At 35.3% G+C, this 19,842-nt stretch overlaps 2 protein-coding genes across 2 annotated transcripts in view; both read right to left on the bottom strand.

The window, feature by feature from the left end:
* The window catches only part of LOC117112105, a 16,665-nt gene extending 4,585 nt beyond the window's left edge, over window positions 1-12,080 (bottom strand). The window contains exons 1-5 of the mRNA XM_033255155.1: window positions 11,228-12,080; window positions 7,784-7,924; window positions 1,788-2,026; window positions 909-1,088; window positions 14-202 (exon numbers count right to left, since the gene is read on the bottom strand). Coding sequence (XP_033111046.1) covers window positions 14-202; window positions 909-1,088; window positions 1,788-2,026; window positions 7,784-7,924; window positions 11,228-11,354 — 876 coding nt within the window. The 5' untranslated portion in view covers window positions 11,355-12,080. The remainder of the gene's footprint in view (window positions 1-13; window positions 203-908; window positions 1,089-1,787; window positions 2,027-7,783; window positions 7,925-11,227) is intronic.
* Window positions 12,081-13,792: 1,712 nt separating this feature from the next.
* Window positions 13,793-19,842, bottom strand: part of LOC117112101 (macrophage mannose receptor 1-like) — a gene marked incomplete in the record, with an annotated part of 48,694 nt that continues 42,644 nt past the window's right edge. The window contains 6 exon segments of the mRNA XM_033255151.1: window positions 13,793-14,175; window positions 14,616-14,738; window positions 15,574-15,846; window positions 16,600-16,716; window positions 17,096-17,356; window positions 17,521-17,634. Coding sequence (XP_033111042.1) covers window positions 13,889-14,175; window positions 14,616-14,738; window positions 15,574-15,846; window positions 16,600-16,716; window positions 17,096-17,356; window positions 17,521-17,634 — 1,175 coding nt within the window.

Genomic DNA, 19,842 nt, shown 5'->3' with positions numbered 1-19,842 from the left:
CAATAGTTCATACCTCGATTATATAGCTAACTTGGATTAGGCGTGTTTGTATGGTGTGTGGAACTACTGGGATTTGGACAACACTGGCTGTTTGCAAAACGTACTCCTCGTCCGGCAAGACGGACCTGCTGCTGTAGGTCATAACGTCAACAGAGCCATTACGAACACGTTGTTCAGGAGTCTCTGCCTTTGTTGTGACATTCTGAAATGTAGGTTAATGACATAATGTTATACATCAACATTATACCTAAAATCACTTTCGGTAATTTAAAGTTCAAACAAGACGAGTGGAGGAGCGGTAGTGCTGGGGTGCCACTAAACTACAGCCTTAACATTGGCGCCGGTTCGACACACTCTTCGTCCAGGGCTCGGTTCGTTGAACCAAATATTCTCGAAAAAGGACAAAAAGGAAAAGCGCGATGTACACATTCGGTTTGCGTGCAGTTGAAGAACCTATTGCGTCTTTAGGAAGAGTAGTCGATTGTGGATTATTCTCCTACCTTTACCTTAACCCTCAAACCATGTGGCCTCTCAGACCTAACACTTTATTGCTACTGTGTTATGTAAATTTGAATCAATGACAATAAATTTTACTACTGGGCAGTTATAAGTTAGAAATTATTGTATAAGTTATGTTTGATCAAGATTTGATTTACGTAAAATGTGTATGTACCTTAAATATGTTAAATACATGTTAAGGAAGTTATTACCGGTAACTTTTAATTATTTTTGTACACTTAGGTAGATAAGTAAAATAAAAGTAACTTTTAATAAGTAAATTATATGTCATTGTATGTTTGTTTATACTTTGTATGTTTCTGTATTTCAATGATGCACTTTCTTGATTTGCAAATAAGGTAAATATTTTATACATTTTTTGCAAGTGCTTCTTGCATTTTTTACTTTACCTGTATCAGTTTGACTCCTAGTTTCATGGTGCTGTCTGAGTTATTATCCAGCTTGGTTCTGATATTAACAAATTCACCTGGGCAATAAGCTGTCCGTTGTAGTTCCACCTTCAAGGCCATTGGCCGCACCACACGACAGCAAAATCCTTTACTCTTCTTTGTGGAACCGAGCACAGGTTTCTGGAGAAAAATCGAATATTCTTTTTAAGGCTATTATTAGATATTGACTTTCTTACTTAAACTTCCTTTTAATTTAAAAATTATTTTTTTCTTCTTTATACTTGGTATCCTGTTGAGTAGATATTTTTTATTGTTCTCCCACACAGCTCTGTTTATGCTTTAATAAAATCTCGTTCAAAATACGACCTTACCCATTTCTATTTTTGAACGGGTAGAACGGGATCGAATTTTAATGGTCGGCGTTCTGGACTACCATTGCCTACCTTGACCGTTCATACCATTCGTACAAAGATTGCATTCGATGTCTACTACGTCCATTCCGTTCATATTCCGTTCGATGTGAAGGGGGTATTACTAAATCCCATGAGACTTGAGGAGTGAAGTTGCTTTAGTCTTGAGAAAAAATTCTGCAATCTCAGGAATTGAACCCATGACCATGAGTTTGGAAGGCATGCATCTTAACCACCAAGCAATTCAACTCCACTCTATTTTAGCAATCATGTTTATGTTGAATAGAATTACCATTATTATTGTTGTCAGTATAAATTATTGGGCAGATTTCGCCTTATCGAGATTCCAACCTAAATCTGTACTATACCTGTGAGGCCAATTCGCTACTGTATACTGTTTCATTTTTCAGTAGCACATTATAAATTTATCATTTTGTATTAAAATATCTTGAAAGTAAATTAGGCCTACCTGATATTTTGGTAGATTTGGATCAATCGGAGAACCAATGAACGAAAAATAGTGTTCAGCCAGTGGATCTACCGCCCATGATATATTTATTGTAGCCTGGACAAAATAGCGTACACAAGCAACCCGACCACATTCTAGACTGCACGGCAAATCATCTTCATCCGGAAGAATAAATTCGAAGGGAAATGTATGCTGACCTGCTTGGAGTAATGGCAACTCTTTCTGATCTTCTTCGTCTTCTAAATAAATTGAAAATAGTATGCAAAAATAGTTATTCGTATCCTCATATTCGCAAATCACCAGATTTAAATAATGTATTGATAAAACAAATGTTTATGGCAGGGACGTATTCGGGGCGGGGGAGCCGTGGGATCTGCGGCTCCCCCCTGTAAAGCTCCCCCCTGTAAACAGTGTTAGAATTTTAAAGCTTGTTCTTGCTAGTAAATAGGCCTACACATTCTTTCCTGGGATCACTCAAAATAAATACTTAAATACAAAAATAAAATATGTAAATATGCATCAGCACATATGATAGTTTGGTGATGATTTAAATACTGTACAATTTTGACTCCTACTGCAGGTTTGTGACCCGTGCTCTCATAAAAACCCACCATAACCTTCTATCAATAAAAGTCACACGCTAACCCGAGGTAACCTAGTGGAATATTCGTTAGATTAATCAATTTTAACTGTACACGATAATGCAAAAATAAAAATTTTCGGATTTATAACGGCTACTTCTCAAGAGGTGGATTTAGCAAGCTTACTTAACAACAAAAAAATCAATTTAAATTGGCCTTAAATCCATAAATCCCAGGCCATGTCTTTTAAAATACAAAAATGTGATATTGTATGGTTAAGATTGGTTTCTATCCTTTTGCAAGCATTTATAAAGTTTTGTTTAATACTACCTCTACTAGTAGTAGAAGTAATAATAATGATGATGACGACGGTAATTATGATAATAAATAATAATATTAATAATATAAAAAGGTGGAAAAAAGGGAACTTGTGATTTGTCGATCATAATTATTATAGTAGTTAAAGCTTAGTATAGTTGGGCCTAAGTTGTCCTAGAAATTAAGTAGATCTCCATGGTTGCAGAAAATCCCTGATAATTGATCATGAGAAATTTGTTGGCTCTTCGTTTTGATTATAATATGGTGATGTGATGATGATAAATTTTACTAGGCCTATATAAAAGTGTCATTTCTGCCCATCTGAAGTACTATTTCCTCAAATTTTCTTTGGGGCTGAGGTTGTTGTAAAATCACAGCTTTGAAGTATCTAAAGTACATACTATCAAATACTGTTTTTTAAGCTTTATTGTTTATGGTACATGACACATATTAATCAGATCTCTATGGTTGCCGAAAATCCGTTATGAAAGATCATGAGAAATGTATTGGAGCTTTATATAATGGTGATGGGATGATTATGAATTTTACTGAAAGTGTCATTTCTGGCCATATAGAGATACTATTTCCTAAAACTTTCGCACCTCAGCACCAACCGTGGTGGGACTGAGATGGGTGTGGACTCACGAAATGTCTCCCCATCCAACACCTTTCAAAGCAGATCTGCGCCTTTCCCTGGGTATGGCATTAAAATCCATCAAGCTGGCACCTGACTCAGATTGTGACTGTAGGGAGGGTGCATAAATTTTATTTTCAGGATGTGATCTGGTTTTTCATGCCCATTTGACTATTTTGGATAAATAATGTTTAGAGCAGGGAGCATTGGATTCAAGGTGTCCCTCCCCCCCCCCCCACCACCCAAACATCAAGATAATTATGTTCATATTTAAGTCTGAGAGTGTAATTTCCGGCCATCTAGAGGTGACTTAATCATAAATTTTCTTACCTCAGCCCCAACTATGGTGGGGCTGAGATGTGTAGACCCTTCATGTGTAAAAGTCCCTTCCTTGGTCAACTTTCTTTCGAATTCCTGGATCCGCCACTATTGAGTTATTATTGTTAGGCTTACTAATATTATTAAATAATAAATTTTATGATGCGTCTATTGCAATTTTCACTTTGTCCTCTCAAAGCGGTCCTTAAACGTTCAGAGTGCTACCTCCCAGGAGCTTCGCCCCTGCCCTCCGGGGCCCTTGGCGTCCCCCAGCTGTAGGAAGGAGAACACCCAACCCTTCGCTTGGTACTACGTACCTCGCATAACGACTCCCTCCCCCACCCCTCTTTCAAAATCCTGGCTACGTCCCTGGTTTATTGTGCAAGTTTGAAGATGTATGGCACTACAGCTAGACAATAGAAGTGTATCTCATTTGCTGCAAACTATGTGGAATTGAACTATAAAGTAAACCTTACATAAAACCAAATACGTCACTTCTTTACGAATTACATATGTTATTCGCAAATCAACAGATTAGAATATGTATTGATAAAACAATGTTTATGGTGCAAGTTTGATAATGTAACACACTACAGCTAGACATGAAAAGTGTATCTGAGTTTGCTGAAAAGTATGTGGAATTGAACTTAAAGTATGCACTTATTAGATTGTAAAGATATCGACAACGCTCAAAAATAGTTCAGGTTTTTTTCGTTCAAGATTGAAATGAACTTGAAATTGTAAAACATTTTGTTTCAAACTAAATTTTAGCTTAAGGCTTTCGACAGTGTATGAAATTAATAGTTAATTCAACTAGAATAGCATAATGTGTTTATTATGACACGTGTGATTCGAGTAGCCGAGTGGTTTTAATTAGCAGTAAGTCAGGGGTGTCGCTAACTGCCTTAACATCGGCGCTGGTTCAAAACGCTCTTCGCCCAAAAGCTCGGTTGATAGAACCAAATCTTCTCGGATAAGGTCTGTTCTACACATCTGGCTCTTGTGTACTTTAAAGAACCCATTGCGTTTTTTTAGAAGAGTAGGTGTCTACCTCGATGCTATGGTTCATTTCAGACTCTGTCGTTGTGAAGTGATGTGAACGTAAAAAAAAATACATTTAACCAATCATCCAATCAATCACCAATTAGTCAATTAAGTCAAAGACAAAGTATTAAAAAAAATGTTATTCAGTAGTTTTATTCCATCTAGTAGAAAGCACTAAAGACAGTGTTCTTTTATGTTTATTAGTGAGGAAAGACTATCGTTGTACTAAGCCCAACATCAATACTAGACACTGGTACTCAATAAATAAATAATTTGTTGAAGAATTCAGACGTAAGTGATCCGGTTCCTGTAATACTATTATTAGATCTTTCTAATAACAGGTTGCAACGCAGGTGCTGTGGGCTTCATGTCTTTGTTCTTCGTAAACGGCCGCCAGAGAAATAAACTGTCAATGCGTATACTTCTGAAAAGGTATACATTTCTCAATAATAATAATAATAATAATAATAATAATAATAATAATAATAATAATAAAAAATTCTAATTGTTATTATTAGAGTGTAATATATAATTGACGATGTAAATTATAATATGTATGATAATAATCATATTAATAGGCTAGCACAGCTATTATAAAGATTATTGACAGTATAGAAGCTAGTAAATCTAAAATAATAATAAATTATAATACAATAATTACATAACTTATATATATATATATATATATATATATATATATATATATACGCTTTTTAATATACTTTCTCCTGGTATTTCAACTAGGATCGCCTGATTATGCAGACCAAATGATGTTTAATTTATGATAATATTACTAGCCCTTTCATTATAAAGCCATTTTTCATTTGAAAAATACAATGAAGGTTACCATGGAAAAGAGTAATCAGAAAGCTGCGTGAGTAATTGTCGTGACACCAATTCGCATTATATTTACGTTTTCTTTCTCTCTTTCTTTAGAGGGTTTTATTGTAAGAATCAGTTTAAAAACCAGAAATATTAATAAATTAAACATAAACACAAAATGGTACCATTTGTTATGTTTAAAACACTAAAAGGTGAAACACTGTTAGGTAATCATCAGTGTATTGATTATTATGGTTGAACAACTGCAAACATGATATACAGAATCGAGATGGTACAGTTTGCTTTGATACGTTTAACGCACTTGGGTAGTCACGAACAATAGTACAGTACATCATCGTCTATTGTGAAGTACAATCCATTGCATACATCATAGCGAAATGCAATTAAATGTATGTACAAGCGATGTGGTCATTAAGATTTTAAATTGACAGAATACGAAGTGACATGTTTTACAAGCCATTTACACTTGCTATTATTTTCAGTCGTAGTGCGTCGTAAAATCAAAATGTAAACCAATATTCAATATTTTTCAACAAATCTTTTGAAGTTATAATTTAAAATTTTATTTTTATATATTGTTTTTGATATTTTATATTATGACTATTACTAGCATTATTTTATTATTATTAATACAACTATCTATATTATAATTACCGTCATCATTATCATTTTCATTGCAATTGCTATTGTGGGTGTCATTGTCTTTATGGTTGTCTTTATTATCATTATCATTTTCGCTGTCGCTGTTGTTGTTCGTGTCGTTGCTGTCATATAATTATAACTCATTTCGCTACGAAGTCGCTAAAGGATTGAATTAAATAACTGTTGCTCATTCAGTTTAATGATGTAATTGTTTCTGGTTTAAGGAAGTTAATAAATGTTGATTTGATATGATTTGATTGTCATATTTTTATATAAACCTGTAAATTAAATGAACTTCTTCCTTTATTTCCATTGTAGGCCTACTGCTGTAATGTCCATGGTGTCTTTTAACAGTTCATAAAAATGTATCATTACACGGTGACCAATTTTTTTTCCAGCAGATCGAAGTGTTTTGTAATGCTTTTTCATTTCTTTTAAAAATACTGCATTACAGAGTTTTATTGTTTTCTAGTATATTTATTTCACGGTGGAATATTTTAAGTTTCTGTCATATATCTGTAATTTTTCCGTATGTTTTGTTACATCTTAGAATAAGATGACGCAATATATGACGCATTATAAATGTTTTTCACCATCATCACCGTAATCATTACCATCATCATCATCATCATCATCATCATCTTTATCATTATCTTCCTTATCATCATCATCATCATCATCATCATCTTCATCATCATTACCTCAACATCATCATCATCATCATCATCATCTTCATCATTATATTCTTCTTTATCATCTTCATCATCATCAATGTTATCGTCATCACCATCATCATCATTATCATCATCATCATCATCATCATCATCATCATCATCATCAATTTCATTTATTTCGTCTTCGCAACACAATAAAGAAAGATGAACTATTAAGAGGTAGACGGGATAATCTAAAAGTTGAATTAAATCAACCATTTAGTGATTCTCCACCATCATTATCATCTCCACCATATCATCATTTTTTTTAAATTATTGTTATTACAATTATACTTGTTATTGATATCAATGTGAGTAACATCGACTTCACGATCAGAATCAAAACAAAGTGCCAGTGTTTCCTTGGGTCGTCTCAGCTTCGCTAAAACTCACATTCCTAGTAAATTCCTATTTATGTTGAATGAGGTGGAGATAGACAAGTGTAGAATAGGCCTAGGGTGCCTAACATAATGGCACGATTTAATCATGAGAATGGGGAAAGCGGGGGGAGGTGGAAATGAAATATACGCTATTTTGATTGCCAATCCCTAATATTGTGGTCTAAAAGCACAATTTGGGCTAAACTAAGACGTGACATCTCTCCCCCATGAATCCCCAACCAGGGATTTGTTTTGTCCGGGACCCTGACTGAGGCTCCAGTCTGGCCCTTGGTTCGGAGCCCGCTGTCGCCCAAGTCGGACTCCCTTTCGGCAAATTTCTTGAGTCAACGTACCACTGTGATCTCCATTATTCTCAAATTATAAGGAAAATAATTTCAATGTTATTTTCTAATTTTGAATGATTATAACAATTGATTTGATTGATCAATTATTGGTTTATTGATTTATTGAACTATTAACTGATTGATAATATACATATCTATGTTAATAAACAAATCCTTACCGTTTCCCCAAAGGGTTCTCTTAATGCATAGAAACGTTTCCAATCCTTTAACAATACTTCCTCGCTTATCGCCAGTAACGTTCACCACAGGTTTCTCGCGCCATTGTGTCCTCGTTTCCCCTTTTAAGGATGCCCGAATACCTGAAACAACAATCATTATATCTCAAACTGTACTTGGGGGCTTTTGCATAATTATTACATGATTTTCGATTTTCACATAAAATATTAAAATTGTTTGCTGTTTTATAGTTTATTTATTTTCCTGCTTATTCTGATCTTTATATTTATTATTCTAATATAAGTATATGTTTAATTTAAATTTATGAACAATATAAGTATATATTTAATTTATAAACATAATGGCATACAATGCTATTATTTATTATTTCATTATTATTATTATTATTATTATTATTATTATTATTATTATAATTATCGAAAATATCATTATCATTATCATTATTATTATTGTTATAATAATAATAATAATAATAATAATTATTATTATTATTATTAGTATAATTTTATTACCTTTGAACTGAAGTTTACTTTACGTCAAATTGAATACAAATGAGTCTATATAATAAGTATTTATCTGTTGACAATAAATTGAAAACTGTTAATGTTTGTTTTTTCAAAGGAAAGTTTCATCATCTATTTTACAATGTGGTTTTCCATTCGGTATGACTGTAAAAAGTAAAGGATGGTCAATAATAGAATGTATTGAGACAACTGTATATTCTCTTGTTGAATATAAATATATATATATATATATATACATATATATATATATAAACATTTCTATTTACTATATATTATATATGTTATAAATTACTGTATACATTAATTATCAAATGAAACTTACATCGTAACATGGTGCTGTTCTTTTAAAGACAGATTTGCCAAAATTATTTGCTGGTATAAAAAGTTTGTACATTTACGTCTACCTTCTTGTAAGTGACGGCAGCATTTGGGGTGGAATCCCCGGCGTTAGACACTTCAAGCCCCCGTCGGACACGAAAATAATAATTCCATTAACATAATTTCTGTAGACTATCAGAACTGCTTAAAATTACACAAAGTTTCCCAGAACCGCTGGGTGTCAATATCTTCACCTATTTACCCATAAACTTTGACATGTGTCTGTGCCTTTCTCGTTGTTTGAAACTGTAAGACAAATATCTTTCTTCACCTACCACTGTAATAATTGGCCCACATTTACCACTGCTTCTGTCAATGCTAAAAAAGGTAAATTTACAACAATACACGAATATAAAACATCATTACTGTACAAATAATCAGTCATAGTTTTAAGAGTTTTCCCGTTTCTCTTCAGTTTTTTTTTAAATATTTAGAAATCAGACTGTATCTTATAGCAAATAATTTTTTTCTTCAAACACCCTTATTTCTTTGTACAACATATCTTTTTTTTTTCTGCCGAAACTGTAATCAAGTCCCTTGGCTATCATAAGTTGGACAGGGACCCATCTCAGGGTAGTGTTGTCTCGATCAGCCCAAATTTCGGCCCTCTTCCGTTTGGACATTTCTGGATCCGCCCCTGCATCTCTTTCAAACCCTGATCCGTCGTGCTACGCCCTTTAATTTACGACGTATTTATTTACTTGCCTGTTACATTGATGGACGTTTTGATATCTCACACTAAAAACGATTGTGAGATAATTCTTGGTCCTGTTCTGATTTGGTCGTGTAATAGTATTTAGATTAACTTAGATTAATAGTTATATGGAAAGCATATCTTAGTGAATGTAAATTCTTTCCTCATGTATTTTTTAAGGGAAAGTGTAGCTTATACGATAAGGTATTACATACTTTACTTGTTACTTTTGCAAAGATACAAAGAAAACACTTCTTCTATTTTAGCTCGTGAGTTGTATGGTTGGTTGTATAAGATGTTAACTGTTTAAATTTAGTTGGCAATCTTATATTAGAATGTCCATTCAGCCAACCTGACCTACATATATAAAACAATACGTAAATACTATCACGTTAAGTTTATTTAGTTAACAATAAATACGTTTTGATGTTGACTCGCGCAAGCTTTCGTCATACTAAAAAACATGAATTCATCAAGCTCTTGGATGGATAGACGAATTTATTTCGTGTAAGCACTAAGGATAAACCACGAAAGTATAAAGAAGTCTTATTTCCAATGGGGTCCTTCCAGGGGTGGCGGCAGGATTTGGGGGGGGGGGGGGGGGGGGGGGGTCGAGGTCACCGATGCCCCCGACGAGGGGTCAGATTTCCCCGACGAAAGCAAAGTAGGTGTGGTCGAGCTTCGATTAAAAGTTTTCGAAAGTGGTCAAGAGGGCGAAGCTACCGAAAAGTTTAACCATTTAGGGGTTTCATAAACTTATTTAATCAACTTTAGAGTCTACTAATATGTAGAAAATACATATATTCTTTTCTCCCCGACGAATTTTGCTTTTTCTCCCCGACAGGAGGGGAGAGGGCAGCTTCTCTCGACGGGGTCCCTGGCCCCGCCCCTTTCCCCCCTCTGGCGCCACCCCTGGGTCCTTCTGGTGGTGATTGGGCACTACTCTTTTCCGAAGTGTGTACTGCCTTCCAACAGCTGAAACGTCTCATCGTAACTTGCATTTCAGCCCTCCAGCTAAAATACAAGGACAGCAGCGATGGGAATTGATCTGGGAAGCAAGAGATCCCCACGGTCCAGCGCACACACAGTGGCCAACACCAGTTTAGGCAACTGAGATAAGCTGCTATCACAAGCTATAATTCGATCAGACGTGATTGGTTGACACTGAAATTTATTTTACCAATACATATAAAAAACATTTAAACAACTACAACTAAACAACTATAATAAACAACTTTTAAAACAACGCAATGATACCTAATGATTTTAATTATATTACACATTTACAACGGTAAAATTACTAATAATTTGTGCTGGACTGCGGGAATACATACACATCTTTACACGTACCTTTAAACTATAAAAAATAACGAAAATAAATAAATCTACATCAATTAAAATATTAGATAAATATTAAATATGTCAAAAATTTACGGTACTATAGGGTACATTTCGTTATTACTTTTAATTAGGATTTTTATTCAAGCTTCTTTATATTTTCAGGCTATTTATTTGCGTTTTCATGTTTAATGTCCCCTCATGCATGTGTAAAGTAAATTATAGTGAAATCCTTATCGCTACAAGGTTGAAATAAAGAAAACCCATTAATTTATAAAATACAAGTTTTACATCAATGCTACGTATATTTTACGTACTGTCGTTTATTGTACTCTTGTGATTAAAATATATAATTATTAATTAACATACATAAATATATACCTTTATCAATTTATAAGTGAACCTAAGTAAAACATTGCCTTTATCAAGTAGGCCTATATGTGTAGGTTTATATGTGTCACATTTTAAAGTGGAATTATTTATTAAGTTACCTTTCATTGCAAGGTCCTTTGTGAGTGATAAGACAACTCGTCCAGTGAGAGTCTCCCCCGGGTGATATACCTCCACCGGATGATCCAACAAAACATCAAATCCATTCACCGCGCCCATGTTAAACATAATTTCAACCGTAAAGCCTTATGTAACTTTTGCATAACTCAAGATCAGTAAACTATCCATTTAGATACTTTGCATATACACTTCAGTGCTTAAACTGGGAAAATAACTCAAACGCATTAGTCAGCTAGTTTATAATAACTTGTTTATTTGTTCCATTTTGAGTATTCTTATTCCAATTTCTGTGATTACTACATCAACGCATGCATGTATTCTAAATAATCCCAAGAGGACTGCCTGTTTTCTTCCACTGGGGCAACGTCAGAAACAAACGCCTTGTATATACAAGAATGAATATACGTAGTATCACTAATAACATAGTGAACAACAAATAATAACTTGCGATTTTTATCTTTGAAAATATTCGAATACAACATCAAAGACTACGTTGCCTTGTTAAAGACCTGGCGGGTTTAAGTGTCCATTCTTAAGAATCGACTCTTAAAATCCATAGTTAAGATATTCCTATAATCACTATCTTTGTCGACAAATATATACTTTTTTTCGAGTCAAACTGGTTGCAGATAGGCCTGTATGTTCCATCGTTACCGCTTTCTCAACTTAAGCGCTGACTTTCACCTCATATTGAATAGTAACCCCTTCTTATAATGATATGTATTGAGAAAATCATTTCCTGCAATGTACACGAAGAGAAATTGAGCTGCTAGCTACAGGTTCAATTACTTGATGCAGTCAATATCTGATTTCCGTTAGTGTTTTAGTCTCTCTACTAGAAACCACATAATATTTGTAGCCCGTCCTCTTGTGATGAGTCTTCTTACAGCTTATCCGTTGATGGCAGTATTTAAAAAGGACTATAAGAAAATCACAATAGATTTCTGGTTTTGTTTTCAATTATTGTGATTTTTAAACAGTTATTTGCAAACGTTATTTTACAATTTAAGTGGTTAGATTTGATAAGAAAACAGGCGTAACTGTACGTTTCTTTTAATTAGTTTTACGTTATTGTCATCTATTTAAAAATTATACGTTAATTTAAGTAAATTTACTTTACCTTACTAATGCCAACGACGGAAAAATAGGAGTAGGCCTAAAAAGGAGTATAACGTAGTATATCTTCATTTTGACGGTGGTCGGTTTCAGGTACTGACTTTTGTGTTAAATTACGTCAGCGCACTTCCAAGTCGGCAAATTGTGACGTGTAATATTTACGTTGCAATCAAACTTCCTAATGACGGATGTTCGATTCGTATTTAAATTGAAAAATAAGAACATGAAACTGAAACCCTGCATAGTAAGAAAGATACTTGAAATACAAGGTAGAGGAGCACTCGCATAGCAAAAATGAGGCGAACATTGGTCCAGACGTACGCGGCGCCCTTCGTACCCGTTGTATTTAGCAACTACCCTTTTTATAATGCAAGTTTTCTATACTTGGTTCAGACGTATAGGGCGTCCTTCTCTTGCTAGGTACAGAGCCATAGATATAAGACTCTGGCTAGGTATATCCAGACGCCCACGGCGCCCTCCTTTTCCACTAATGGAGGAAAACTTTATCACTAATCAGAGTCCGGTCATACGATTCTGCGCTTTTGTGTCTGTCATTTTATATTGTTTTGATTTATTTATGCCTACTTGTTTGTATCTCATGGAGGATGGCAACGATTTTAACCTACTCAAAAGGAGGTTATATATTCCCATTTATGTAACGGTGGCAGAAGTTTTAAGATCTAGCCGTACGCGGCGCCCCATTGTTTGTATTCCCACCATGCATTTCGGTGGAAAAGTTTTTTTTTCTGTGGCGAACTCTCTCTTGTGTTTCTAGTATCTTTGCTAATAACAAGCAATTATCATGAGGAGATATAACTTTGTGGTTCAAATCATAGACAACGTATAATTATTTTCTCACGAGTGAAAACATTTCCACCCATTAATACCCGTAATGAGGCTTATTTGTAAAGCATCACATTATTTTCAGTTTCAGAGGGCCCTAAATGTCAGCTTACTTGCTAGAAAATGGTATAAAAATATTAATTTAATTTAATTTACTTTTGCATAGCAAAATTGATAGTTTATAATACAAGCTGTATAATACTATCAAGCTAATTGTTGTACTGTCACTTAGTTACATGTTACGCTCTATAAAGTGGTATCTAAAAAAAAAGTTTTATTAGAGAATAGTAACGTAACACCAGTTCGTCATATCAAGAAAGTGCTATTTCTGTATAATGATTTATATTTTCCAATTGAACTTACTTAATCTTTCGTAGTAAAAAAAAACAGTACAGTATTTATCCGAATAAATGCTCTCTTTGAAAAAACCCCTCGATTAAACACCCCCTCCCTTCAGAGCCTCATTTGTAACGCCTCCCTCGAATAAACACCCCGGGTGTTTATTTATTTATCAAATAAATGCCAATCCCCCCCCCCCCCCCTCATAACCCCCCCCCCCCTCGTAAACAAAACTAATGAAAGCAGCATCCCGGGAATAAACGCCTCCTCAAAAACCCTTCTCAACAATAGGGGTTTATTCGAATAAATTCGGTATTCAGTTTTATTACAGTAATTGTTTATATTCATTTGAAATCATAATATTCACATGAACGCATTGTAAACACATCCCTCGGGTAGTCCGATCTGAGAATATCTTTCAGTTTGCAGTTGGTGACGTCGGCGTATGGTGGTTTAGAGTAGTAGTTGAGAGATAAACACCCACTTTCCAATAAGCATGACGCCATACATTCTATTAGGCTACGCACTTCGATTTCTCGCAGAGTATGTCCTTCAACACATGTATTCCGTTCATTGGGATCAACGTGGACAGCGACCCCGTCTTTTACGAACTCATAGTTGTCAGCCCCCTCTTAAGAGAATGATAATGATTTCAAAATATTACAATAAATCTAACATATTTATAGCATTTAAAAAAAATCAAAAGTAATGTAATGCAATAAGATTAAAAATATAGCTTAACTACAATGAAACTCAAATACGTAAGATGTAGACTTTAGAAACACTAAAAAAAAGGGTAAAATACAGTGTTCGAGTAAAGGACAGGATGGTACATCGTGTAGTATAGCTCTCAACGAATGTTGTAATGAAAATAAAAAATGCAAAACCTGTCTCTTATACACATCTAGATGTGTATAAGAGACAGATACTTAAGCTACGTAATAGCTTGTATGTAGAAGCTGGTAAATGTAGGCCCCTTCTATTTCAGTTCCAGGATCCGCCACCTTGTCGCAATGTAAACATGAATAGATAAACCACAATTATTATTAGATTTGGCATATTCTATCTTACCTAGTTCACATACGTGATAGTAATTGTTACTGCATGACACTGAAGCCCAATCCAAGTAAGAACTTGAACTTCTCAGAATAGTACAGTCTTTCGAATCGCCGAATACAGCACTTGTCTTCCATGCTGCTTACCAATTACCATAGTTAAATAATATGAAAAGAAACAGAATGAAAAGATTACAAATGTTCTACGCAGGCCTGAAATTCATCGGTGTCAAAAACTCACTAAACAAAACCATGAAAACTAAACCCTTCAGTGGGGTCTTTTTTGGTGGTGAATTGGACAATGCATCAAAACCAATCCCCTACATCCCTCCTCCCCCACAAAGGTTGATCTGTGGTCTGTATTCACTATTGTAGATTATCGAACCTCTTCCGAAAGAGGCTGCAATATTGTAGTTTTTATTCTATAACACGTACACTACAAGCCATTTCGTGGGAAAAATATGTATAATCTATAACAACTAAATATCTATAAAATGGTGTGTATTGTAATTTGCAGTTCAACACTTGAGAGTGAAACACACAGAGATGAGCGATGGAAATGAACAGGGTCAAAGGTCACCACGGTTGAGCGGACACACCGTGGTTATCCTCAGGTTGCCTACTGAACATAACTCCTCTCTTTAAACTCTCTTTAACCTCAATAACACAGTGCGATGATAACGTAGAGGGTTTTTTTTTGTTTTTTTTTTTGATCGACAAGTCATCAACGGATGCAATAATTGCATAATTTAATGATATTAATGTTTGTGTAATGTTAAGACGGGATTGCCTACAAACTTAAATAAAGAAAAGAATGAGTTTCTTCTGAGCTTTCGCTATGTCCTACGTCTGGAACGCTATTAATTTTTCGATTAGGAAATATCACTTCCAGACCTAAATCGGCTAAAAAAATTTATGATTTTGGAGTTCTGCTGTAATATTTTTAAGAGTAAACACATATTATTCACACTTACGTTCGTAACCTAATATCTGGGCTGAACTCGAGTCCCAAACGTAAGTTCCTTCAGTCGTGATGTCATTATAGCCGATGTAATAATTGCTCCCAGATCCCTGAGCTAAACGTATGGCCTCCAAGACTACGTCCATTTCATATTGTGACGTGATAGATGCCAATTCCATGCCCATCTCGTTGCATCTAGATTTTGCTGTCGAATAATATGTGACACTTTCCCTATTAACAAAATATCTCCGTTGTTCCCAGAGGGCGCCATCAGTCGGATGTATATCTGCGCAAAAATAATGATTTTATATTATGATTGTTTGCAGGCTGATGTCACGTGATTGTATTCGTTCATATACTTTATACACAAAAAATACATCTTTATTACATGATATATATTATTGCACCATACATATTAAGCTCCAACATTCTATAATTTGAGTGATGACAGTATTTGTGAATGAGATCAACTATGCTACGTTCGTTCTTTCATACCGAGCTGGACAATTATTTTCAACGAGATCGTAATTCAATCCACTACAATTTTTGTAACAGAAACTGTTTTATAGGCTATTTATTCCCTCAGCAGCAGTCGATAATTTAAGATGAAGACACAGTGGTAGCCTAATTATTATAATTGTCTTCTACTACTGCTACGCTACTACTGCTACTACTCTAATTATGCTACTGCTACTGCTGCTGCTGATACAGCTACTGCTACTGCTGCTACTATTAATAATGCTACTACTCTGCTACTAGAGCCTACTGTTACTACTTTTATTGCCAATAGAGTATATATTATTGTACCTGCAGCAGCAGCTACGGCTACAGCTCTAGCACTAACTATCATCATCATCATCATTATAATCATCATCATCATCATAATCCGAGTATCATCATTTTCAGGAATCAGTGTAATTTAACTGTTCCCTGATCATTATCACGTTGTTCCAATTACTGTCATTGTTTTGCTATTACTGTTATAGCAATGCGACTGAAAACTATAGATTTTGTCATTGTAATGTAAAAACTAGCTTACCCGCTTCGCAAATGCTCGCCCTAAATGTAGAACAAGAAATATCGTTGTAGCAATTGTCGGAGCTTCGGAACTCTGTACAGTATTCACTTCCACCAGACGGTTCCCCCGAACACCAATCTAATATGAGCAATACAGCCTAAAGTTAGTGTTGATAGACACTTATTATACAAACTGAAATGTATATCTATAATTTGGTAAGATATATATCCGAACGGCATATTTAGAATGACTTCAATTTGCTAGGCACAACTTTAATTTAAGTGCTGTTTGGCTCCGACCAAATTAATGCATCTAAGGCCAGAAAGGGGAGAAAACACGTGTACGATTTACAAAAGAGGAAGAGAGAGAGAGAGAGTGAGAGAGTGAGGGAGCGAGAGCGAGAGAGAGGGAGAGAGAGAGAGAGAGAGAGAGAGAGAGGGAGGGGGGAGGGGGAGAGAGAGAAAAATATCAGAACAAAACAATGGCGGAAAAGCCAAATAATATACAACTTCCTTACTAGATAAAGAACTAGTCGTGCCAGTTCGTGCCCACTTGAACCCATCAGCCTCTTTGTAATTACCAATATAAACGTTCTTATATTTCGTTTTTATTATTGATGTTCGCAACATAAGGCTCTCCACAACCTTCTGTTCTTCTAAGGTGTCGTATGATACGACATCACCTCCGATTTTCTGACAGACTTCTCTCGCTTTGTCATACGGTAATGGAGTCGTATTTATATAGTATTTTTCATTGTGCCAGGGAATCCATGTTATCTCTGAAATGTCAAACAATTATGTCAATCAATCAATTATGTCAATCCAATCAATCAATCAATCAATCAATCAATCAATCAACCAATCAACCAATCAATCAATCAATCAATCAATCAATTAATCCTCTTAATAGGGTTCGCTGTGTCCATGAAAATGTCAGCCTTACCAGCTTCACAGATGAATCCATGCAATGCTGAGCAATCTACGTCCACCCATTGGCCATCGGCTAAAGACAAAGCTGCACACGCAGATGCTGCTAAGCCTTCGCCTTCATCCCAGTCTACGAAAAAAAAAATACATTATATACTATAATATACCAATTGTATGTAAACATTGTGGTAGCGTTGGTGGTAACAGGAGCGACAGTCGTAGTAGTAGCAGTAGCAGCATCAATAGCAGCAGCATATTTTTTCTACTGAAAATTCAAAACAGTAATATCTAGAATAAAGCATGACACATTAAACATCTTTGTCATTTTTTTTATTGGGGTTTACGCCAGATAAGTCTGGCAATACGGCTAGAAATACTGTAGTATATTATATATGATATTGAAGGGAGTTAGCCGTTAACACTGTTGAATAAATATACTGATATAAATCATCAAAAGTACATATACAGTGTTTAATAAGGACATGATGGAACATCGTAGGCTACCCTGTAGCTTTTCAACGAATAAAGTCCTATATAAGTCATTGTGTAATAAAATGGCAATGGCATTTTCAATATCACATATAATATACGACAGTATTTCTAGCCGTATTGCCAGATTTATCTGGCCGAACGCCCTCTTGAGGCGTAGCAGTGTGTAATACAATGTTCCCGACTGTTATTTGGACCTGTTCAACCATGAAGCCTACGTGTCCAGTGGTTATGACGCTCGACTTGTCAGCGGGAGGTCGCAGGTTCGAATCCTGTCTGAGGCATTTTATTACACAATGACTTTTGTGTATAGGCTATATAGGCTATACTAGCCGACACTTGAGTACTAGGATTGACACCTTGGCAAAGACAAAAATTCACACATTTTAAAACATCTAAATGAAAATAAAAAATGCAAAACATTGCTGCTAATACCACTTGTTTCAACGTCATTGACCAGGACAACAGTGAAATTAGATTACGAATAAAAGAATCACTACACATTAAATGGAACAGTCCAAATTTCAATGTTCAACTCAAACATTTAAGCTTACAACTTTTCAATTAGCATACAGCACTAATCTATGCAAGGTGTTCTATACACCTTGCATATACTTATCTAGAACGATCGTTACGTTACCTTAATTGGCAACAGTTTGTTATCACTAATTAATATTCATTAATTTCTTTGTATAAATACTCTTAGTTAAGAATGACAAGATTTTTCTTTCCGTTTATTTCGCCTTTCAGTTTGTACTGATGATGGGTGAGAGAGAACACCCAAAACATGTTTACAATTAAATCCTTAGTTCTTTTCTTAAAATGTGTTGTATTTTTCATCAATTTGCGTCCGTTTGGTTCCATCATCTGCGAGCTTTCGTTTTAGTACGGGAGAAATCTAGTATGGTAATTAGAGCCGAAAATTCATTTGCGCATGCGTGAAAGATTGCATCTTACCGTACCGCGGAATTTGAGGATGGTTCTGAAAATAGCGTCCGGTTCAGAACGCAACGATAAGAGGTTGTCTTGTATGTCAGCATCACGCGGCGAGTGTAAAGGCGATTACAATGGAGTCAGGATTGGTGACTGATGTATCTCGTTGTTAACTTATGATAACACTTTAATGAAATTATGGTTTCATGTTTAAAGTCAGTGATACAACACATAAATTTAGGATGAATATGATTTAGCCAAGTCGTATAGCCCTAGTAAATGTAGATGTACTGTAGGCCTAGATGGACAGCCTCGGCTCGGTTCTAGCCTGGCCTGGGTCTAGCTAGGCCTAGCCTAGGTCCTAATTTATTAAGGTACGTCCGGCCTAGGCCTAGCCTATAATAATGCCTACGCAGCGACAAGTGCCTCTTGAACTATGTGCAAGTTCGCCATGTTTTGGTAACTAAAGTGAGGGCGCGCGTTCGCACGCATATTCCCCCGTCGCGTAAACGGAAACGAAACAACTTCTGAACAGGACGGAAGCTTGGTTGCGAGTACGGTCACGGTCTGTTGGTTCCTCCGTACTGTGCGCTCACCGTCCTCAAACGAAAACTCGGTATAAAGGATTTTAGTTCGGAAGACCTGCCAATTTGTTTGCTTAGGAAGTATGAGAAGATATCCCTACGCTTCATTAAAGCTAAATTGGATTATCATTTTTTACACAATGACTTTTATAGGACTTTATTCGTTGAAAAGCTACAGGGTAGCCTACGACGTTCCGTCATGTCCTTATTAAACACTGTATATCTACCTTTGATGATTTATATTACAGTATATATGTTGTCTCTTATACACATCTAGATGTGTATAAGAGACAGGTTTAATAAGGACATGATGGAACATCGTAGGCTACAAT

The sequence above is a fragment of the Anneissia japonica genome, unplaced genomic scaffold (genome assembly GCF_011630105.1).
Source record: "Anneissia japonica isolate Jap-2015-1 unplaced genomic scaffold, ASM1163010v1 scaffold3934_len446420_cov169, whole genome shotgun sequence".
Classification (NCBI taxonomy): domain Eukaryota; kingdom Metazoa; phylum Echinodermata; class Crinoidea; order Comatulida; family Comatulidae; genus Anneissia; species Anneissia japonica.
This window is presented reverse-complemented; position numbering and strand designations above follow the sequence as displayed.